Source organism: Ranitomeya imitator, chromosome 9 (assembly GCF_032444005.1).
Source record: "Ranitomeya imitator isolate aRanImi1 chromosome 9, aRanImi1.pri, whole genome shotgun sequence".
Taxonomy (NCBI): domain Eukaryota; kingdom Metazoa; phylum Chordata; class Amphibia; order Anura; family Dendrobatidae; genus Ranitomeya; species Ranitomeya imitator.
Window position 1 is genome coordinate 9577570 of NC_091290.1, and position 15743 is coordinate 9593312.

Here is a 15743-nt window from a genome sequence, read left to right on the forward strand (position 1 = left end):
CATTCTTTGCGTCTGGAGGAGAGAAGGTTTTTCCACCAACATAGAAGAGGATTCTTTACTGTTAGGGCAGTGAGAATCTGGAATTGCTTGCCTGAGGAGGTGGTGATGGCGAACTCAGTCGAGGGGTTCAAGAGAGGCCTGGATGTCTTCCTGGAGCAGAACAATATTGTATCATACAATTATTAGGTTCTGTAGAAGGACGTAGATCTGGGTATTTATTATGATGGAATATAGGCTGAACTGGATGGACAAATGTCTTTTTTCGGCCTTACTAACTATGTTACTATGTTACTATGTTAATCATGAACATTGGAATGAGGCCTAATTCTGATCATACACCATGAGATGTCTTACTGATCTCATCACACTCTGCTTTTTATTGGCTTTTTCTGGTACGTGTATATATAGGGCGTAGCAGAATCTTTTCCTGATTTTTTTTTTTTTTTTTTTAAGGGGACATAATAATTTCATAATTGTAATGACTATTGTGCCCATTCTCTTTTGTTGTTTTTAAACCTGTAAATAACAATCTTTTCACTTTTTAATTTCTCTTGTGTTTTTAGGTTTAGACCCTGAAAAAAGTCTTTACTCCGTGCAGAGTGACGTGTGGAAGAGCGGCGGGATTTGGTACATTCTGGGGAGGAAACTGGAGAAAGGAGAATGGAGCTTCAGACTCTCCAGGAGGCCCTAAAAGTGGAAATTCAAGTTCACCAGGTAAGAATGCTTCACTATTTGTCTCCATGAAGTAAAGTTGGATTTATTAAAACCGTTATCCGGAAGCTAAATCTTGGATTGGTGGTGGTCCGTCCTCCCAGTACCCCCACTGATCAGCTATCAGCTCCTTCTGCAAGCAATATACAGTATGTAACACTGCGGCTCCATACACTGTTTATTGGCCGCTGCCGTGTACTGAGGTGCATTTCCCATTAAGTCAGTTGCTTATACCATTCACATGTTCTCAGACCCTCGGATAGGCGCTGGTGACATATTTGGGTCATATTTCTAGATAACATAAAGCTGTTTCTACTTTTCACACCACCCCTTACTGTAGTAAGCATCGTGGCTTTCGAAAAAGTTGCTTTTCATAATCCTGTTTTTGATCCAATTGCCTAGCTGAGTATGCCCACTTTTCCATCCACTTTTTTTTAAAGTGGCATTAAACTGCTTTTTTTTCCCAAAATGTGACTGTGTCACATCTGTTAAAAACAGACATTTGAATGAGGCTTCTGATCGGCATCCAGTAAAGAATATCAGAATGGCCATTTGAGTCAAGGACAAATTGAGCTTTAGTACTTAAAATACGAGTAATGTTAGTCTTCAACCCCTTAGCGTCCAATGACAGACATAGTCTGTCATTGGACGCCTCCCCTTGTTTGGTGCGGGCTCCGGCGATGACCCCGCACCTTTTCCGGCATATGACGGCTGATCTGATCAGCCGACATGTGCCCCTAACAGCCGCGGGTACAATCGCGATCCACCCGTGGCTGTTAACATGCTAAATGCCGCTGTCGAACTCTGTGGCATTTAACATGCACACGCAGGAAGCACGTCATTGCCTCCTCCCATCGGCGCCCGTGTCACATGACCGAGGGTCGCCGATGGATCGGCTTGACAACCAGAGGTCTCCTGGAAACCTCTATGGTTATCACTGCTGGATTGCTATGATCGCCGCCTGGTGGTCGGCGATCATAGCAAATGTTTAATTCTGCTACATACAGGTGATCTGATCATCACCTGTGTGTAGCAGAGCCGATCGGACAAGTGCAACTTCTAGTCTCCCATGGAGACTATTGAAGCACGCCAAAAGTGAACAAAATGTTTTTAAAAATATATAAAAGATCAAATCCCCCCCCCCCCCAATTCAAAAAAATCATATATACACATATTTGGTATCGCCGTGTTCAATAGAAAAAGGATTAACCTGATTGCTAAACGGTGTAGTGAGAAAAAGTAAAAACCCCAGAATTAAGTTTTTTTTTTTGGTTGCCGTGACATTGCATTAAAATGCAGAAACGGGCGATCCAAAAAATCGTATCTGCACCAAAATGGTATAATTAAAAACGTCAGCTCGGTGCGCAAAAAATGAGCCCTCGCCCAACCTGAGATCAGGAAAAATGGAGACGCTACGGGTATCAAAAAATGGGACAATTTATATATTTAGTGAACCTATCAAAAAGCCAAACAAAAAATGTGTGGGATTGCACTTTTTTTTTTTGCAATTTGACCGCACTTGGAATTTTTTCCCATTTTCAAGTACACGACATGGTAAAACAAATAGTGTAGCTCAAAAGTACAACTTGTCCCGCAAAAATCAAGCCCTCACATGGCCGTATTGACCAAAAAATAAAAAAGTTATGGCCATGAGAAGAGGGGGACCAAAAAAATGGAAACGGAAATACCCCTGGTCCTGAAGGGGTTAATACTTGTGCTGTAACTTGCAGCATGCTTATTGTAACCCCTGGTGCTGCCTTCATACATTGCTGAGAGCTTTCATCAGCCTTTCTATTGACAGTGTGCAATAGTGACCTCCACAGGATACAACAAGGAACTGCACCCTAAGAAATATATTTCTAACGTGCAGATGTTGTGATTATTTCTTTAAAAAAAAAATCTAAAGATGTTTTGATGTCGCACTGTAAAATTGTCACAAAATATGACGTAATCTCCTAATTTACACAATCTGCTGACTGTTGTGCCTGAATTTAGCTTGTACTCGTGCAGAAGGTTTGGGGCAGCAGATGTTTAAGGCTTGCTTTCTCTGACCTCACTCAGCACGTCGTTCTTACATAATGAATATTGTGATTGGATGGCGAGGCTGTCAGTCACTGGGCGGCCCAATGGCAGTGTGCGAGGCACTTTTCTCAGTCTCCTTTCTGTTAAGAGAATTGATGCCTGTTGGTTACTTGCTGAGATCCTTGGCACTTGTACACCACATTAAAATAAAATACCAGTGTTAATCAAATACACTTTCTACTTTTGTGCCTATCCAATAAATCTCTGGATCTAGGACTCCTTTCATTAATCAAAGCATAATTTATGGTGGATGAACCCAAAGACAAAAAAAACAAAAGCCGTAACTAGAATTGGTGCAAATAGTTTTGTAGGACCCTGCCCAGTGGCCACGACTACCTCCTGCTACCTGACTGCGTCCCCGGTTCCTCTTTTGACTAGCCTGGCTGTCATGACGTCACATTTGTTCATGCCACAGCAATGACGTCTTGACATGGGCTGGATAATCAAAAGAGAAGTTAAGATCTTACACAGAGCTCCCATCCATCGGCCACTGGACCAGAGTCCTTCAAATTGATCCTCAGCAACTTTTTTGTCGTAACTTTATTTTTTTTATTTGACTGAACTTATTTTTCCGAACAACAAATGTTCTAAAGCTGTTACAAGGCTTACTTAATGAGGAGTTGGGGCTGCCAGGCATTTACACAGGTACCAAGAGTAAGCCAAGAAGACACTTTGCTTTGGCAGTGGACTTGGGCGTTCAGTGGGCTATTCTTATTTTATAATGGGACTTCATGCAACACTTCTGGGATTGCCACAGAATTTACAAATAAAGAGACTGCATCTCCGAGTCAGCTCCCATGTTTTCTGTCGCTATTTTGATATGCCCAGTGGCACACGGGTCCCCCAGCCACGCAGGAAACTAGGGCCGTCTTCATTAACCCCTTCATGACCTTGGGATTTTTCATTTTTCCGTGTTCGTTTTTCACTCCTCTCCTTCCCAGAGCCATAACTTTTTTATTTTTCCGTCAATTTGGCCATGTGAGGGCTTATTTTTTGCGGGACGAGTTGTACTTTTGAACGACATCATTGGTTTTAGCATGTCGTTTACTAGAAAACGGGAAAAAAAAATTTTGTTTGCCTTTTTTGCTAGGTTCACTAAATGCTAAAACTGAGCTGCCATTATGATTCTCCAGGTCATTAAGAGTTCATAGACACCTAACATGACTAGGTTATTTTTTACCTAAGTGGTGAAAAAAAATTCCAAACTTTGCTATATATAAAAAAAAAAAGTTGCGCCATTTTCCGATACTTGTAGCGTCTCCATTTTTCATGATCTGGGGTCGGTTGAGGGCTTATTTTTTGTGTGCCGAGATGACGTTTTTAATGATAGCGTTTTGGTGCAGATATGTTCTTTTGATCGCCCGTTATTGCATTTTAATGCAATGTCGCGGCGACCAAAAAAAGTAATTCTGGCGTTTCTAATTTTTTTTCTCGCTACGCCGTTTAGCGATCAGGTTAATGCTTTTTTTTTTTAGTTGATCGGGCGATTCTGAGCGCGGCGATACCAAATATGCGTAGATTTGATTTTTTTTTTTTTATTGATTTATTTTGATTGGGGCGAAAGGGGGGTGATTTAAACTTTTATATATATATATATTTTTTTTTTTTTCACATTTTTTTTTAACTTTTTTTTTTTTTTTTTTACTTTTGCCATGCTTCAATAGCCTCCATGGGAGGCTACAAGCAGGCACAGCACGATCACCTCTGCTACATAGCAGCGATCTGCTGTTCGCTATGTAGCTGAAAATCAGGTGTGCTGTGAGCGCCAACCACAGGGTGGCGCTCTCAGCTGCCGGCGATCAGTAACCATAGAGGTCTCTAGGACCTCTATGGTTACAATTCTGAAGCATCGCCGACCCCCGATCATGTGACGGGGGTCGGCGATGACGTCATTTCCGGCCGCCCGGCCGGAAGCGGTAGTTAAATGCCGCTGTCTGCGTTTGACAGCAGCATTTAACTAGTTAATAGGCGTGGGCAGATCACGATTCTGCTCGCGCCTATTACGGGCACATACCGCCGGAGCCCGCATCAAAGAGGGGCTTCTGACCTCGGACGTACTATACCGTCCGAGGTCAGAAAGGGGTTAAATAGTGTGGAACTGTGCTGAATGAGTGTCCAGAGCGATGCTCTGCATTGAAAAACTGTGAATGGGATACTGTGCTGAATCCACTCTGCTGCCCCTTTGTTCTCCTGACCAATTTATCATAACTGGCATCACTTTTTCTGATGTGAATACCTCTTTAAATCTTTGCCTTCGTGAAGAAAAGCCGAGCTATAACTCTGTAATTGAGTTTCTATTACTCTGTTCATTGTCACCAAATATAATGCAATCGTTAAAATAAAAAAAATTAAAATAAACATATAAAAAAAAATCATGAAGTCGTGGGTGAACCTTCTTAAGACGCAAAATAAAATATATTAAATCTAGGTTAATCTGAGCTTAGTATCGTTCAGGAAAGCTGCACATTTGCTTCTGTCGACCGGCTTCATTTTTTAGTTTTGTTCTGATTTGGCTTTCGTCTGCCCCGTTCTATTTCCTAGTGTATGTCAGATGTGAAATTATTCATGAAGGTTCAGGAAAATCCATTTATATAGGCAACCTAACTTTATATGTCGGAAAGGACACCTCTAATCTGGACACGGCACAAATTCTGTATTTTGGGGAAAAGCCTTTTAAGTTTTAGTAGAGCAAAGTTGAGGAAAACAGACTACACAGCTGAACCCGAATAAGTAACATATAGACCAACCTTGTGAAAACCTCCACTGATACAGAAAATTACAATCAAATGCATTCTGTAAGAAAATGACAGCACAAAATGTCTTTTATCTTTGAAAAAAAAAATGACTTTTTTTTCTCTCTTTTCATCAGAAATTGGTTGCTCAAATGAAGCAAGATCCACAGGTAAAACTTCTAATTTAAAATACTTTGGTCTGTTGTAGAGTACGTTGTTAATTGAAATACTATGTGAAATGTGTCAATTCCTTTACGTGACCTGAAGTGGGATAATAGATAACTTCACAAACCATATGGGTGGGGAATCTGTCAGCACCATCTCTCCTCAATACAACGTGTGCTGCGTTCAGTGAGTTTGGAGCCGTGGTCAGACCCTGCTGACAACTTAGGCTACTTTCACACTAGCGTTTTTTTTAATCCGTCACAAAGCGTCGTTTTGCAGAAAAAACGCATCCTGCAATAGTGCTTGCAGGATGCGTTTTTTCCCCATACACTTCTATTGACGACGCATTTGCGACGGATTTGCACACTTCGCATCCGTCTTGCGACGAATGCGTCGTGCTTTGGCGGACCGTCGGGAGAAAAAAACCCTACATGTAACGTTTTTTTCTCCCGATGGACCGCTTTTTCCGACCGCGCATGCGCGGCCGGAACTCCGCCCCCACCTCCCCGCACCTTACAATGGGGCAGCGGATGCTCCGGAAAAATGCATCCGCTGCCTCCATTGTGCAATGCAGCAAACGCTAGCGTCGGAATCTCTCCCCGACGCATTACGACGGGGAGATTCCGACTCTAGTGTGAAAGAAGCCTTAGAGTATGAATTAACTGAAGCGCTGCTCACTTTTGGATATGGTGAAAAAGTGGTGGTGTTTTATGAAAATGGCATTAAACACAAATATTTATAGAAGTGTATTTATACAAAAAACTTGTAAATACCATATTTTCTGGTGTATAAGACGACTGGGCGTATAAGACGAGCCCCAACTTTTCCATATAAAATATGGAGTTTTGGATATACTCGCCGTATAAGACGGAGGTCATCTCATACGCCCAATCATCTTATACGGCGTGTGCGGTGACCGGTGTTGTTGTGCAAACTATGCTGAATTCTGCGCTCTTTGCTTCAAGACATGCTCCCAAGAGGTTTGATGCATTTCCATTGTTTTTCCAGGTTTTTTTTGTTTTTCACCGCTTCATGAACTTCTCTTTTTTAAAGTGTGTAGTAGAATATTGAAGGGTCTGTATCCACAGCGGTTTTGTTTTTTCTTTCTTTTGTTTTTTTTCTTACGCTTTTCTAAGGACTTAAAATAACAATATTAGGGTATGTGTCCACGGGCCGTATTACATCCGGAATAGCTGCGGATTGAACGCTGCGTAGAGCCGCAGCGTTCAATCCGCAGCGTCCAGATGTTACAGGATAGTGGAGGGTATTTTATGAAATCCCATCTCCACTATGCGTGCAAACACGCACCCGGTGGCCTTGCGTTTCCGGACATGCGGCGCGTCTTTTTAGAACGCAGCATGTCCGTTTACCTTGCGGCGACGCTGCGCCGTCGCAAGGTAAAACACAGGGCCCTATGTGTGGGGTGCGATCATACCGGATGTGTGCAATGAACACATCCGGAATCACCGCGTCTACAGAAGGGGGCGGAGCAAGTTTTCTGCTCCTTCCAAAGCGCTGGCCATCCTGAACGTGGACACGTACCCTTAGTCATAGAGAAAGCTTTGGTGTAAGACTGACAAAATGCCTATGTGACAAGTGACACTAACTTGCACAATTTTGGTACACATCGCCAATTTACAACACAAAACTGGCATAAACTGCTTGGTAAATATAGACCCCTGTGGACTCTAGTAGAGAAGGAACTTTAGTTTAATTTTATGCGTCAATCATTGCTTCTTTTTCTGTATGTTTCTTGCTCGTCTTGTTTTTAAGAATCAGAATCTATCCTAATAGATCCGGTTCTGGTCAATGGACTCCATCAGGTTTCTGGCTCTGCCTTAAACTAAAAGCAGCAGAGTAATCTAACCTTTCTAACTCCGAGTTTGGAAACTGCCACAAAATTTCCAACATCCAACCTTATTAGGCTCTGATCACATCTGCGATCCTCTGCTGGATCCTTCAGACTCTGGGGTAACTCTGGTTTCATTAAGCTGGGTGATTTTGATGAGGAAAAAAAACGACTTGCCTGATATGAACAGTCTTACCTGTTTACTATGCCCCATCACGCTCGTATTGCTCTACGCAGCCGCAGGTGGCCGTCTAGTGCTAGGGCGCGGCAGCAAGTCCTTGATATCTAGGAGCTGCTCCACTTGCAGCACAGAAGTTTATCCAGCACGCTGGACATTCACTGCTCATAGGATTCATGTGACAATGACTGGAATAAAATGGATGTCTGACATATATACTTTTAAATTTATGATTTGCATTATTTTTTTTATGCACATTCTGTTTTAGTTGCATCTTTGATACAAATGTGTGAATGAACTCGTAGACTGCACTCTACCTGTTTTTGTATGTTGTTCTCTTCCCAGAAAGCAGAGGATCTACTAATCAGATATTTGCGTGTATATTTATACATGATGATGTTTTTTTCCTTCCATTCAGAATGCAGACTTGAAGAAACAACTCCATGAACTCCAAGCCAAAATCACATCTCTGAGTGAAAAGCAGGTAAATCAGATTTATTTTAATTTTTTTTAAATCCTAGTTTTGAAGGCAGGTAAATGCTCTGACATTTGTGGTTCCTTTGAAAAGTGATTGATTGAAGGGTTTATAAATGACGAGTAAAGCCACTTCACCGAGCAGTAACTAAAGACGCTCCTCCGTGACTGGTTCCTGGAGCTGAGGTCAGTGGGTACGGACGTATGGAATATATTTTGCGGACCTATTGCTTTCACTGAAGTTCTCATATCTCTATTGGATGAGTAGAAATAAATGCATAATGCTCCTCAGGATCTCTGAGTAGGACATTGTGATTTCATTCAAGGTGCGTTCTTTATAGTTTTTGCTGAACTATAATTCCCAGCACACTAAGAGCTGTAGTCTTGCAACAGAGAAGCCGCAGATCGGGACCCGTTCTTCTGGAGGAACTCTTTTATTACATTCCTGTTCCTTTCAGACTTGTTAACAAGACCCCCGCAGCACATCGAACACATTGGTGACATGCAGAGCTTTCAATCAGTATATTGTACTTGTCAGCAATGAGGGGGGGAAGGCTTTGTTTTGTTTTTTTCCAGATGGAACGTAGCGATTAATACTTCACAAGCTCAACTTATCAAAGTTCTGCTCCCGTCATTGTTTGCATGTTTTCTTGTTTTGAGGGTTTTGTAGAACAGATTGCTACAAAGTGCTACTTTGCAATGATTAATGTAATGAACCATGTTTACTGAGGAGGGGTAACCGAGGCGGACGTATGAATGTATGTATGCGGGTGTCTAAATAAAGCAACTCGCTGCAGCTGATGCTTTAATTTATGAGACAAGAAAATGGATTTCTGCTTACCAATGTTCCCAGTAGTTGTAAGAGTTTTGATACCTGCTTTATAGCAGACTGTATTAACATTTTTTTTTGTGTGTGTTTAAAGATTAAAAACAAAAATAATTGTGCAATGTCAGGAAGGCGTTCAATAATGGCTCAAACATTCCATTCAAGTCCTGCTCGTTTTAATCAACCCACTCGCAGCATTCATCTAAAACTGTGTATTGTGGTTGCTTTCATGGCAAAATGAAGCAGAGATTTTCCTGGCCTGATTGACTATAGGTTTAGGAGAAGTTCAGCCAGGTCTGATTTGCTGCAAAAATTTTCCAGAGCAAATTTGGCAGAATCTGGAGCGACATTCACACTCAAACGCCCGGATTTTGTCGTGGGGTTGCCACTATGGACTGCAGACGCTGTTCTTCCAGGGATGAATTTGGATATCTGGGAAAACACGGTCCATATGTGGACAGTGATGGAGAGAGTGGCTGTGAGCCTCCCAACAAAATCAGCCTTATACTGCTGTCAAGACCCCCGTGCAGCCTGTATCATAGTGGATGCGCAACCTTGTCTCCCAGATGTCCGAATTCACCCTAAAATATGAAATCCGTATTAGCATTTTACCAAGCTGTCTGCTTGGGAGTGGCGACAGGTTTTATGTGTATTTTTTTTAATTATTCAATTATCTGCACCCACGAACTTTGCATCTACGCTGCTACCCTGCGAAACAAGGACATGATTGTGGATTTTAACTTTCCTATTGAAATCAAGGAGGAACAATCTGCAATAAATCTGTACGTTTTCCACATCAGAAATTGTTCTATTGCAGTTGTAAAAGTTTATCCACCTGATTTGCTGCTAACTTTCATCTGCAAAAAATCGAGGTCAGATAATGCAGAATTTATTGATTTCAGTACAGAATTTAATCACAGATTTCACTCTTTATGCTGCAAATGACACTTTTCTTGCAGTACAAATTAACATGTTATGAATTGAAAATCTGCGCAATTAGTTAAATTATGCAAGTTAATATTTCAACCTCCACTAATACAGTTGCACCCTTAGGTGGGCGTTTTTTGCTGTGTTTTTTTGCTGCGTTTTTTTTTTTTTTTATGCTAATTTTCAGCTGCTTTCTACAGTACCAGCAAAGCCTGAGATTTCAGAAATCTCATGTACACACATTGTTTTTTTCTTTTTTGTGTGTCGTCAGGATGTTCTGCTCTGCTGCTTTTTTTTGGACATGGAGCATGTCACTTCTTTCAGCGTTTTTTCAGCGTTTTTCACCCATTGGCTTGAATGGATGTTGAAAAAACTCAGCAAAATTCAGGTATCATTATTTGCAGCATTTTTTGTCTGCAGAAAGTCAATAGACATTAGCATGGACAAAGAGACACAAAAAAGGCACCAAAAACGCACCTAAACCTGTGTTTTTGCCGCTGCTTCTTTCCTGCCAAGAAATCAGGTTTTGCTGCAGAAAAAAAAGCAGCGAAAACGCCCTGTGTGAACTTATCCTTAGTCATGGAAAGGGGAGGAAAAAAATAAAACTTCCGTTTGATTTCCACAACTCTTGGGACACGGTGCAGCAGTTTTGTGCTGTCGTCCTACAGTGCCGTATGCCTGGTGTAAGGGACTAGTGCACGGACACCGGTGGGTTTTCTCCTACATCCTACGGGGCCGGATCTGTAAACGTTGCAGATTTAGGGAATCGGTCTGCTTGGCCCTGCTGTGGTCTCACATTTTATTGGGGTTAATTTCCATTTTACAATCTTAGTGTTATTGTGACCCTCCTGTTTCTGAGTGTGAGTCTCGCCTGTTTGTATAAATCCTCGTTACAGTCGCGCCGCGGACTATTCAGCGCTTCCACCTCAAACATCAACCTGCGAGTTACAATGTCTGCTTTTAGGGTAATGAAAATGAAAGCACTTAAAAACTGTATTTTGAGGCCTCGGGGGCTTCTAAGTGGGCAGCAGTAATGTTACCCAGCTGTGAATTTATTATAATGGTGGAGGAATGGAGAGTCCTATTTTATTCAGGAGCCGCTCCGCAGGATGCCAGCTTACACTCAGAAATACAGAGAAATGGACTTAAAATATTTATGCCTCCAGTTGTCCGGGTTGCACCCGTGTACTTTCTTTTGCTTCTTTCGATGCTGCTTGCTTTATTTTAACTTTAGCAGGTGAGTAAAAGTATTACATGTCTGTATAGTCGTAGCGAGGGTCCCTATACCTGTGGATCGTTTTCATTGACATATTATAGTACTTTGTTTATCTACAAGTCTAAAGGGCTTTCCTGGGATCCCCAAAAAAGGGTTAAATGTAGTAAGGCACACAACTGCAAAGCAATAAATTCTTTACTTGATGATGCACAGATCTGGTTATCATGTGCCATTTACTGATGTGACTGCTGCAGCCAGTCACTGACCGCAGCGGTGATGGGAAGACTGCAGTGGCCACTCACTGCTCAGTAAATTAGAAATATGATTACATGTGAAATGCATTACCAGCAGCAAGAAAGGTTTTAGCGATCTGTTTGTACCCTGCATCTGGTATTGTGGTACCAGTCGTGGCCCAGAGAGAAGTGCGGACTGTTTCTGAGAGCGTTTTACTCCTCACTCATGTCTGTCCTCTTTCCCCTCAGTAAGCCACAGCCTCGTGGTACCATTGAGTGTAACGGAGATCTCGCATCTGTGACCTACCTTTGGTTTTGGGAAACCTGCTAGAACTTGTACTGTCCTGCATGTAGAGGAATAAATGTGAGAACAAGGTTTGTCATGGGGTATATTACAATGTATCTGAATGTCTTCTGGGTACAAAGATTATACAATCCTGCTCCTAGAAGCAACTTGAATGAATACGGGAACTCGTTGACCCTTACAGTGCTCCGAAATGATGTGCTTGCACCATAAGATCACTCTGCAGACGTCTTCTTACCAGTCACATGTGAGTGTGCGCAGCCGGTGCTAACTTTACCATTAAGTGTCTTTAGGTGTTTCCATTTGTGCCGTCTGCACCACCCCTAGAGAATATCTATCAGAAGTGGTCTGCTGGATGGCACGGTGGCCCCCTACAGTGCAGATAGTCCCTCTGACAGTTCACTTCTGCCGCACCAGTTCGGTCATCATCATAAAGTGTTTTATTTTACTTCTGATTTGGATATTTCTGTTGTCTGTTTTCTTACTTTTAGGCTTCTATTAACTTGCCGTATTTTTGCGGCCCCAATAGATCTCTATGGGGCTGCAAAAACGGGCTGTAAAAATTCGTCAGTATGGCTGTGAGGGCCATATTTACGGCCGTGAAAAAATATCGAGCCTTTGCGGAACACCGTTTTTTTTTTTCAATTTTATTTACAATTTCCTCCCCCCCCCCCCCCCCCCTACTTTTCAAAGCCTATTGCAAACCAGAAAAAGGGCGAACCGACAAGATTTTTGTGGCCCGTTTTCGCGGAAGACTGTGAAAAACACGGCAAGTGTAAAATAAATAAAAAAAAAAAAAAAAAAAATGCCTTAACCCCTCTGTGACCTTGGACGTACTATCCCGTCGAGGTGCCCTGGGCCTATCTGACCCTTGACGGGATAGTACGTCCTGCCCTTTAATGCGATACCGCGACTTAAGTCGCGGTGATCGCATTAAAATTCCGACGCCATCTCACCTGGGGGGAGATGGCCTCGGCATCCAGGGCATTGTCGCCGCCCACCCGCCCTCTCGATCGCTGTGATTGGCTGTTCAATTCTGAACAGCCAATCACAGCCATTCTCATTGTTTCAGCCAATCGGAGCGGCTGAAACAATGAGGTCACAGGCTAGGATCGAGTACCGATGTACTCGATCCTAGGTCCGGTGCCTGGCAACGCCAGGCACCGGCAAGAACACCCCGGATTGGCGCGATCGCCGATCGCATCGATCGCGCCAATCGCAGGGCACCGCGCGGTATTACCGCGCTGTGCCCTGCCGGAACCTGCGTGGATCGGTGCTCTAATAGCACCGATCCTAGGATAGGACACAGTGCAGGCCCAGCAGGGCCTGCAGGAGCCGATTGGCGCGATCGATGTCATCGTCGATCGCGCCAATCACAGGGCGCAGCGGCGATCACGCTGTGACCACTCTGTGCCCTGCAGGTGACCTGGCTGTGACCTGCCTAGGATGGCGCGAACAGATCCGATCCTAGGCAGGTCACAGCCAGGTCACCAGGAAAGCTCTGATTGGTGGGATCGATGTTATGGTCGATCCCACCAATGACAGGTCACAGCAGCAGCATGACCGCTCTGTGACCTGTCTGTGTCACCTGCCTGACCTGTGTATGACCGCTCTGCAGGGTCCTCATTCTAGCTGAGGATTCCTACAGAGCGGTCATACTGCTGGATCTCCCTGCTGGATTTTGTGCCTGGATCTCCCTGCCGTGCTGGGTATTGTGGTGCCACAGCAGCCTGTAGCACCACAATCCCTGCTAAAGAAAGAAGACAACTAAACGTAAGTTTTATCCCTGATCCCTGCCCAATCCCCGTTCATCCACCCCAATCCCCGTTCATCCACCCCAATCCCCGTTCATCCACCCCAATCCCCCCTTCCCCCTCTTTTTACCCCCTCCACCCCCATTTGTGCCGCCTCCGTGCGCACATTTAGTAGCCGCCGAGCGTTGATTGGTGACGCAGTTCACCGATCAACGCTCGCGCTCGCTTTTTTTCCCTCGCCCCCGTTGCGCCAACTCCGTACACACATTCCGCAGCCGCCAAAGTTTGATAAGTGACGCAGTTCACTTATCAGAGTTTGTGCCTGCCGTTTTCCTTTTTTTTTTTTCACCCCCCTTTTGCGCCACCTGACTACAACCGTACGTTTTGATCACTGATCCCTGCCCAATCCCCACTTCCACCCCCATCTCCCTTCCCCCTCTTTTTACCCCCCTTTGCACCTCCTTCCGTGCGCCCATTTAACAGCCGCCGAGCGTTGATTGGTGACGCAGTTCACCGATCAACTCTCGCGCTCGCTTTTTTCCCTTCAGCCTTTTTGCGCAACCTCCGTACACACATCCCGCAGCCGCCAAACTTTGATAAGTGACGCAGTTCTCTTATCAGAGTTTGTGCCTGCCTTTTTTTTTTTTTTTACAGGTTTTTCTTCTCCTTTTAGCATTTTCTTTTCAGATAAGTTTGCACAAATCACTATCCCCCCACACATACACATACAGTTATCAATAAAGTGCACCCAATCACCATATTCACACAAAAATGTCCCGCTCGTCCCGTTCGTCCCAACAGCGCTATTCATTGGAGGAGGCATATGCTTTCCTTGCCTCCGACACTGATAGCGAGGGAGAGGATCCCACTTTTCTTCACTTTTCTGATTCTTCATCCTCTTCCTCCTCCTCCTCCTCTTCCTCCTCGGGTCCTGCGGAACCACCACGCAGACGCCCCAGGACAGAAGATGAGGCAGCCCCCACCACTCCTGAACCAGCGCTCCCCACTGCGGAACCCACATGGACCTCGCCCCCCGAAAATTACGAGCCACTGATTCCTGATTTTGTGGCAGAATCAGGAATCAAGTTTGACACCACGGGCCTCACAGAAACAGACTTTTTCAAAGTCTTTTTCTCTGAGGATTTTATTAACCTCATGGTGGAGCAAACTAATTTGTATGCTCGTCAATTTTTGGAGCAAAACCCCGGTACATCATTTTCCAACTGGTCTCCTGTAGACGCAGTTGAAATGATGCAGTTTTGGGGCCTGGTCCTCCACATGGGGATCGTGAAGAAGCCAGAAATGCGGCAATATTGGAGTGTAGATGTTTTATATAACACTCCAGTATTCCGAATGGCCATGGTTCGGAGACGTTTTGAGGCCATCCATAAATTCCTGCATTATTCCGATAATGCACAGTGTCCCGCACGAGATGACCCCAACTTTGACCGTCTGTTCAAAGTTCGGCCGGTCATCGAACACTTCAACAAAAAGTTTTCTGAAGTGTACGTGCCCAAAAGGGACATCTGCGTGGATGAGTCCTTGGTCCATTTTAAGGGGCGGCTCGGATTCCGTCAATACCTGCCCAACAAAAGGGCCAGGTACGGAATCAAACTCTACAAGCTGTGTGAGAGTGCCTCAGGGTACATCCACAGGTTTAGAGTGTATGAAGGGAAGGACAGCAGGATTGAACCCCCTGAGTGTCCTCCTGTCCTGGGAGTGAGTGGGAAGATCGTGTGGGATTTGGTGCACCCACTGCTGGATAAAGGTTATCACCTCTATACTGATAACTTTTATACCAGCATCCCACTCTACAAATCCCTCTCTGCGCGAGGTACCGCAGCCTGCGGTACTGTGCGCAAAAATCAGAGAGGCCTCCCAAAGACGCTACTTCGGCAGATGCTCAGAAAAGGTGAGAGCAAGGCCCAATGTAGCGACCACCTGCTGGTGGTCAAGTACAAGGACAAGAGGGATGTCCTTCTCTTGACCACCATACATGGTGATGGCAGAGCCCTCAGCACTGTACGGGGTACCTCTACACAGGTCTGCAAACCGGACTGTGTACTGGGCTACAACAAAAGCATGGGGGGGGGTTGATCTCTCTGATCAACTCCTCCAACCATACAGTGCTTTGAGAAAGGCCAAGGTGTGGTACAAAAAGTTGGCCGTCCACATCGTACAAATGGCAATGCTCAACGCTTTCCTGCTGTTACGATGTGCACGCCACACCGATACGTCGTACCTTCAGTTCCAGGAGGTAGTGGTTAAGGCCCTGATATTTGGTACTCCGGA

At 44.3% G+C, this 15743-nt stretch overlaps 1 protein-coding gene across 7 annotated transcripts in view; it reads left to right on the forward strand.

Annotated features, from left to right (window-relative positions):
- Positions 1-15743, forward strand: part of PHF21A (PHD finger protein 21A) — a 95747-nt gene that overhangs the window by 31512 nt on the left and 48492 nt on the right. For all 7 annotated transcript variants that reach the window (XM_069739707.1, XM_069739713.1, XM_069739710.1 and 4 more), the window contains exons 2-4: positions 564-714; positions 5663-5695; positions 8136-8201. In XM_069739707.1, coding sequence (XP_069595808.1) covers positions 661-714; positions 5663-5695; positions 8136-8201 — 153 coding nt within the window. In that variant the 5' untranslated portion in view covers positions 564-660. The remainder of the gene's footprint in view (positions 1-563; positions 715-5662; positions 5696-8135; positions 8202-15743) is intronic.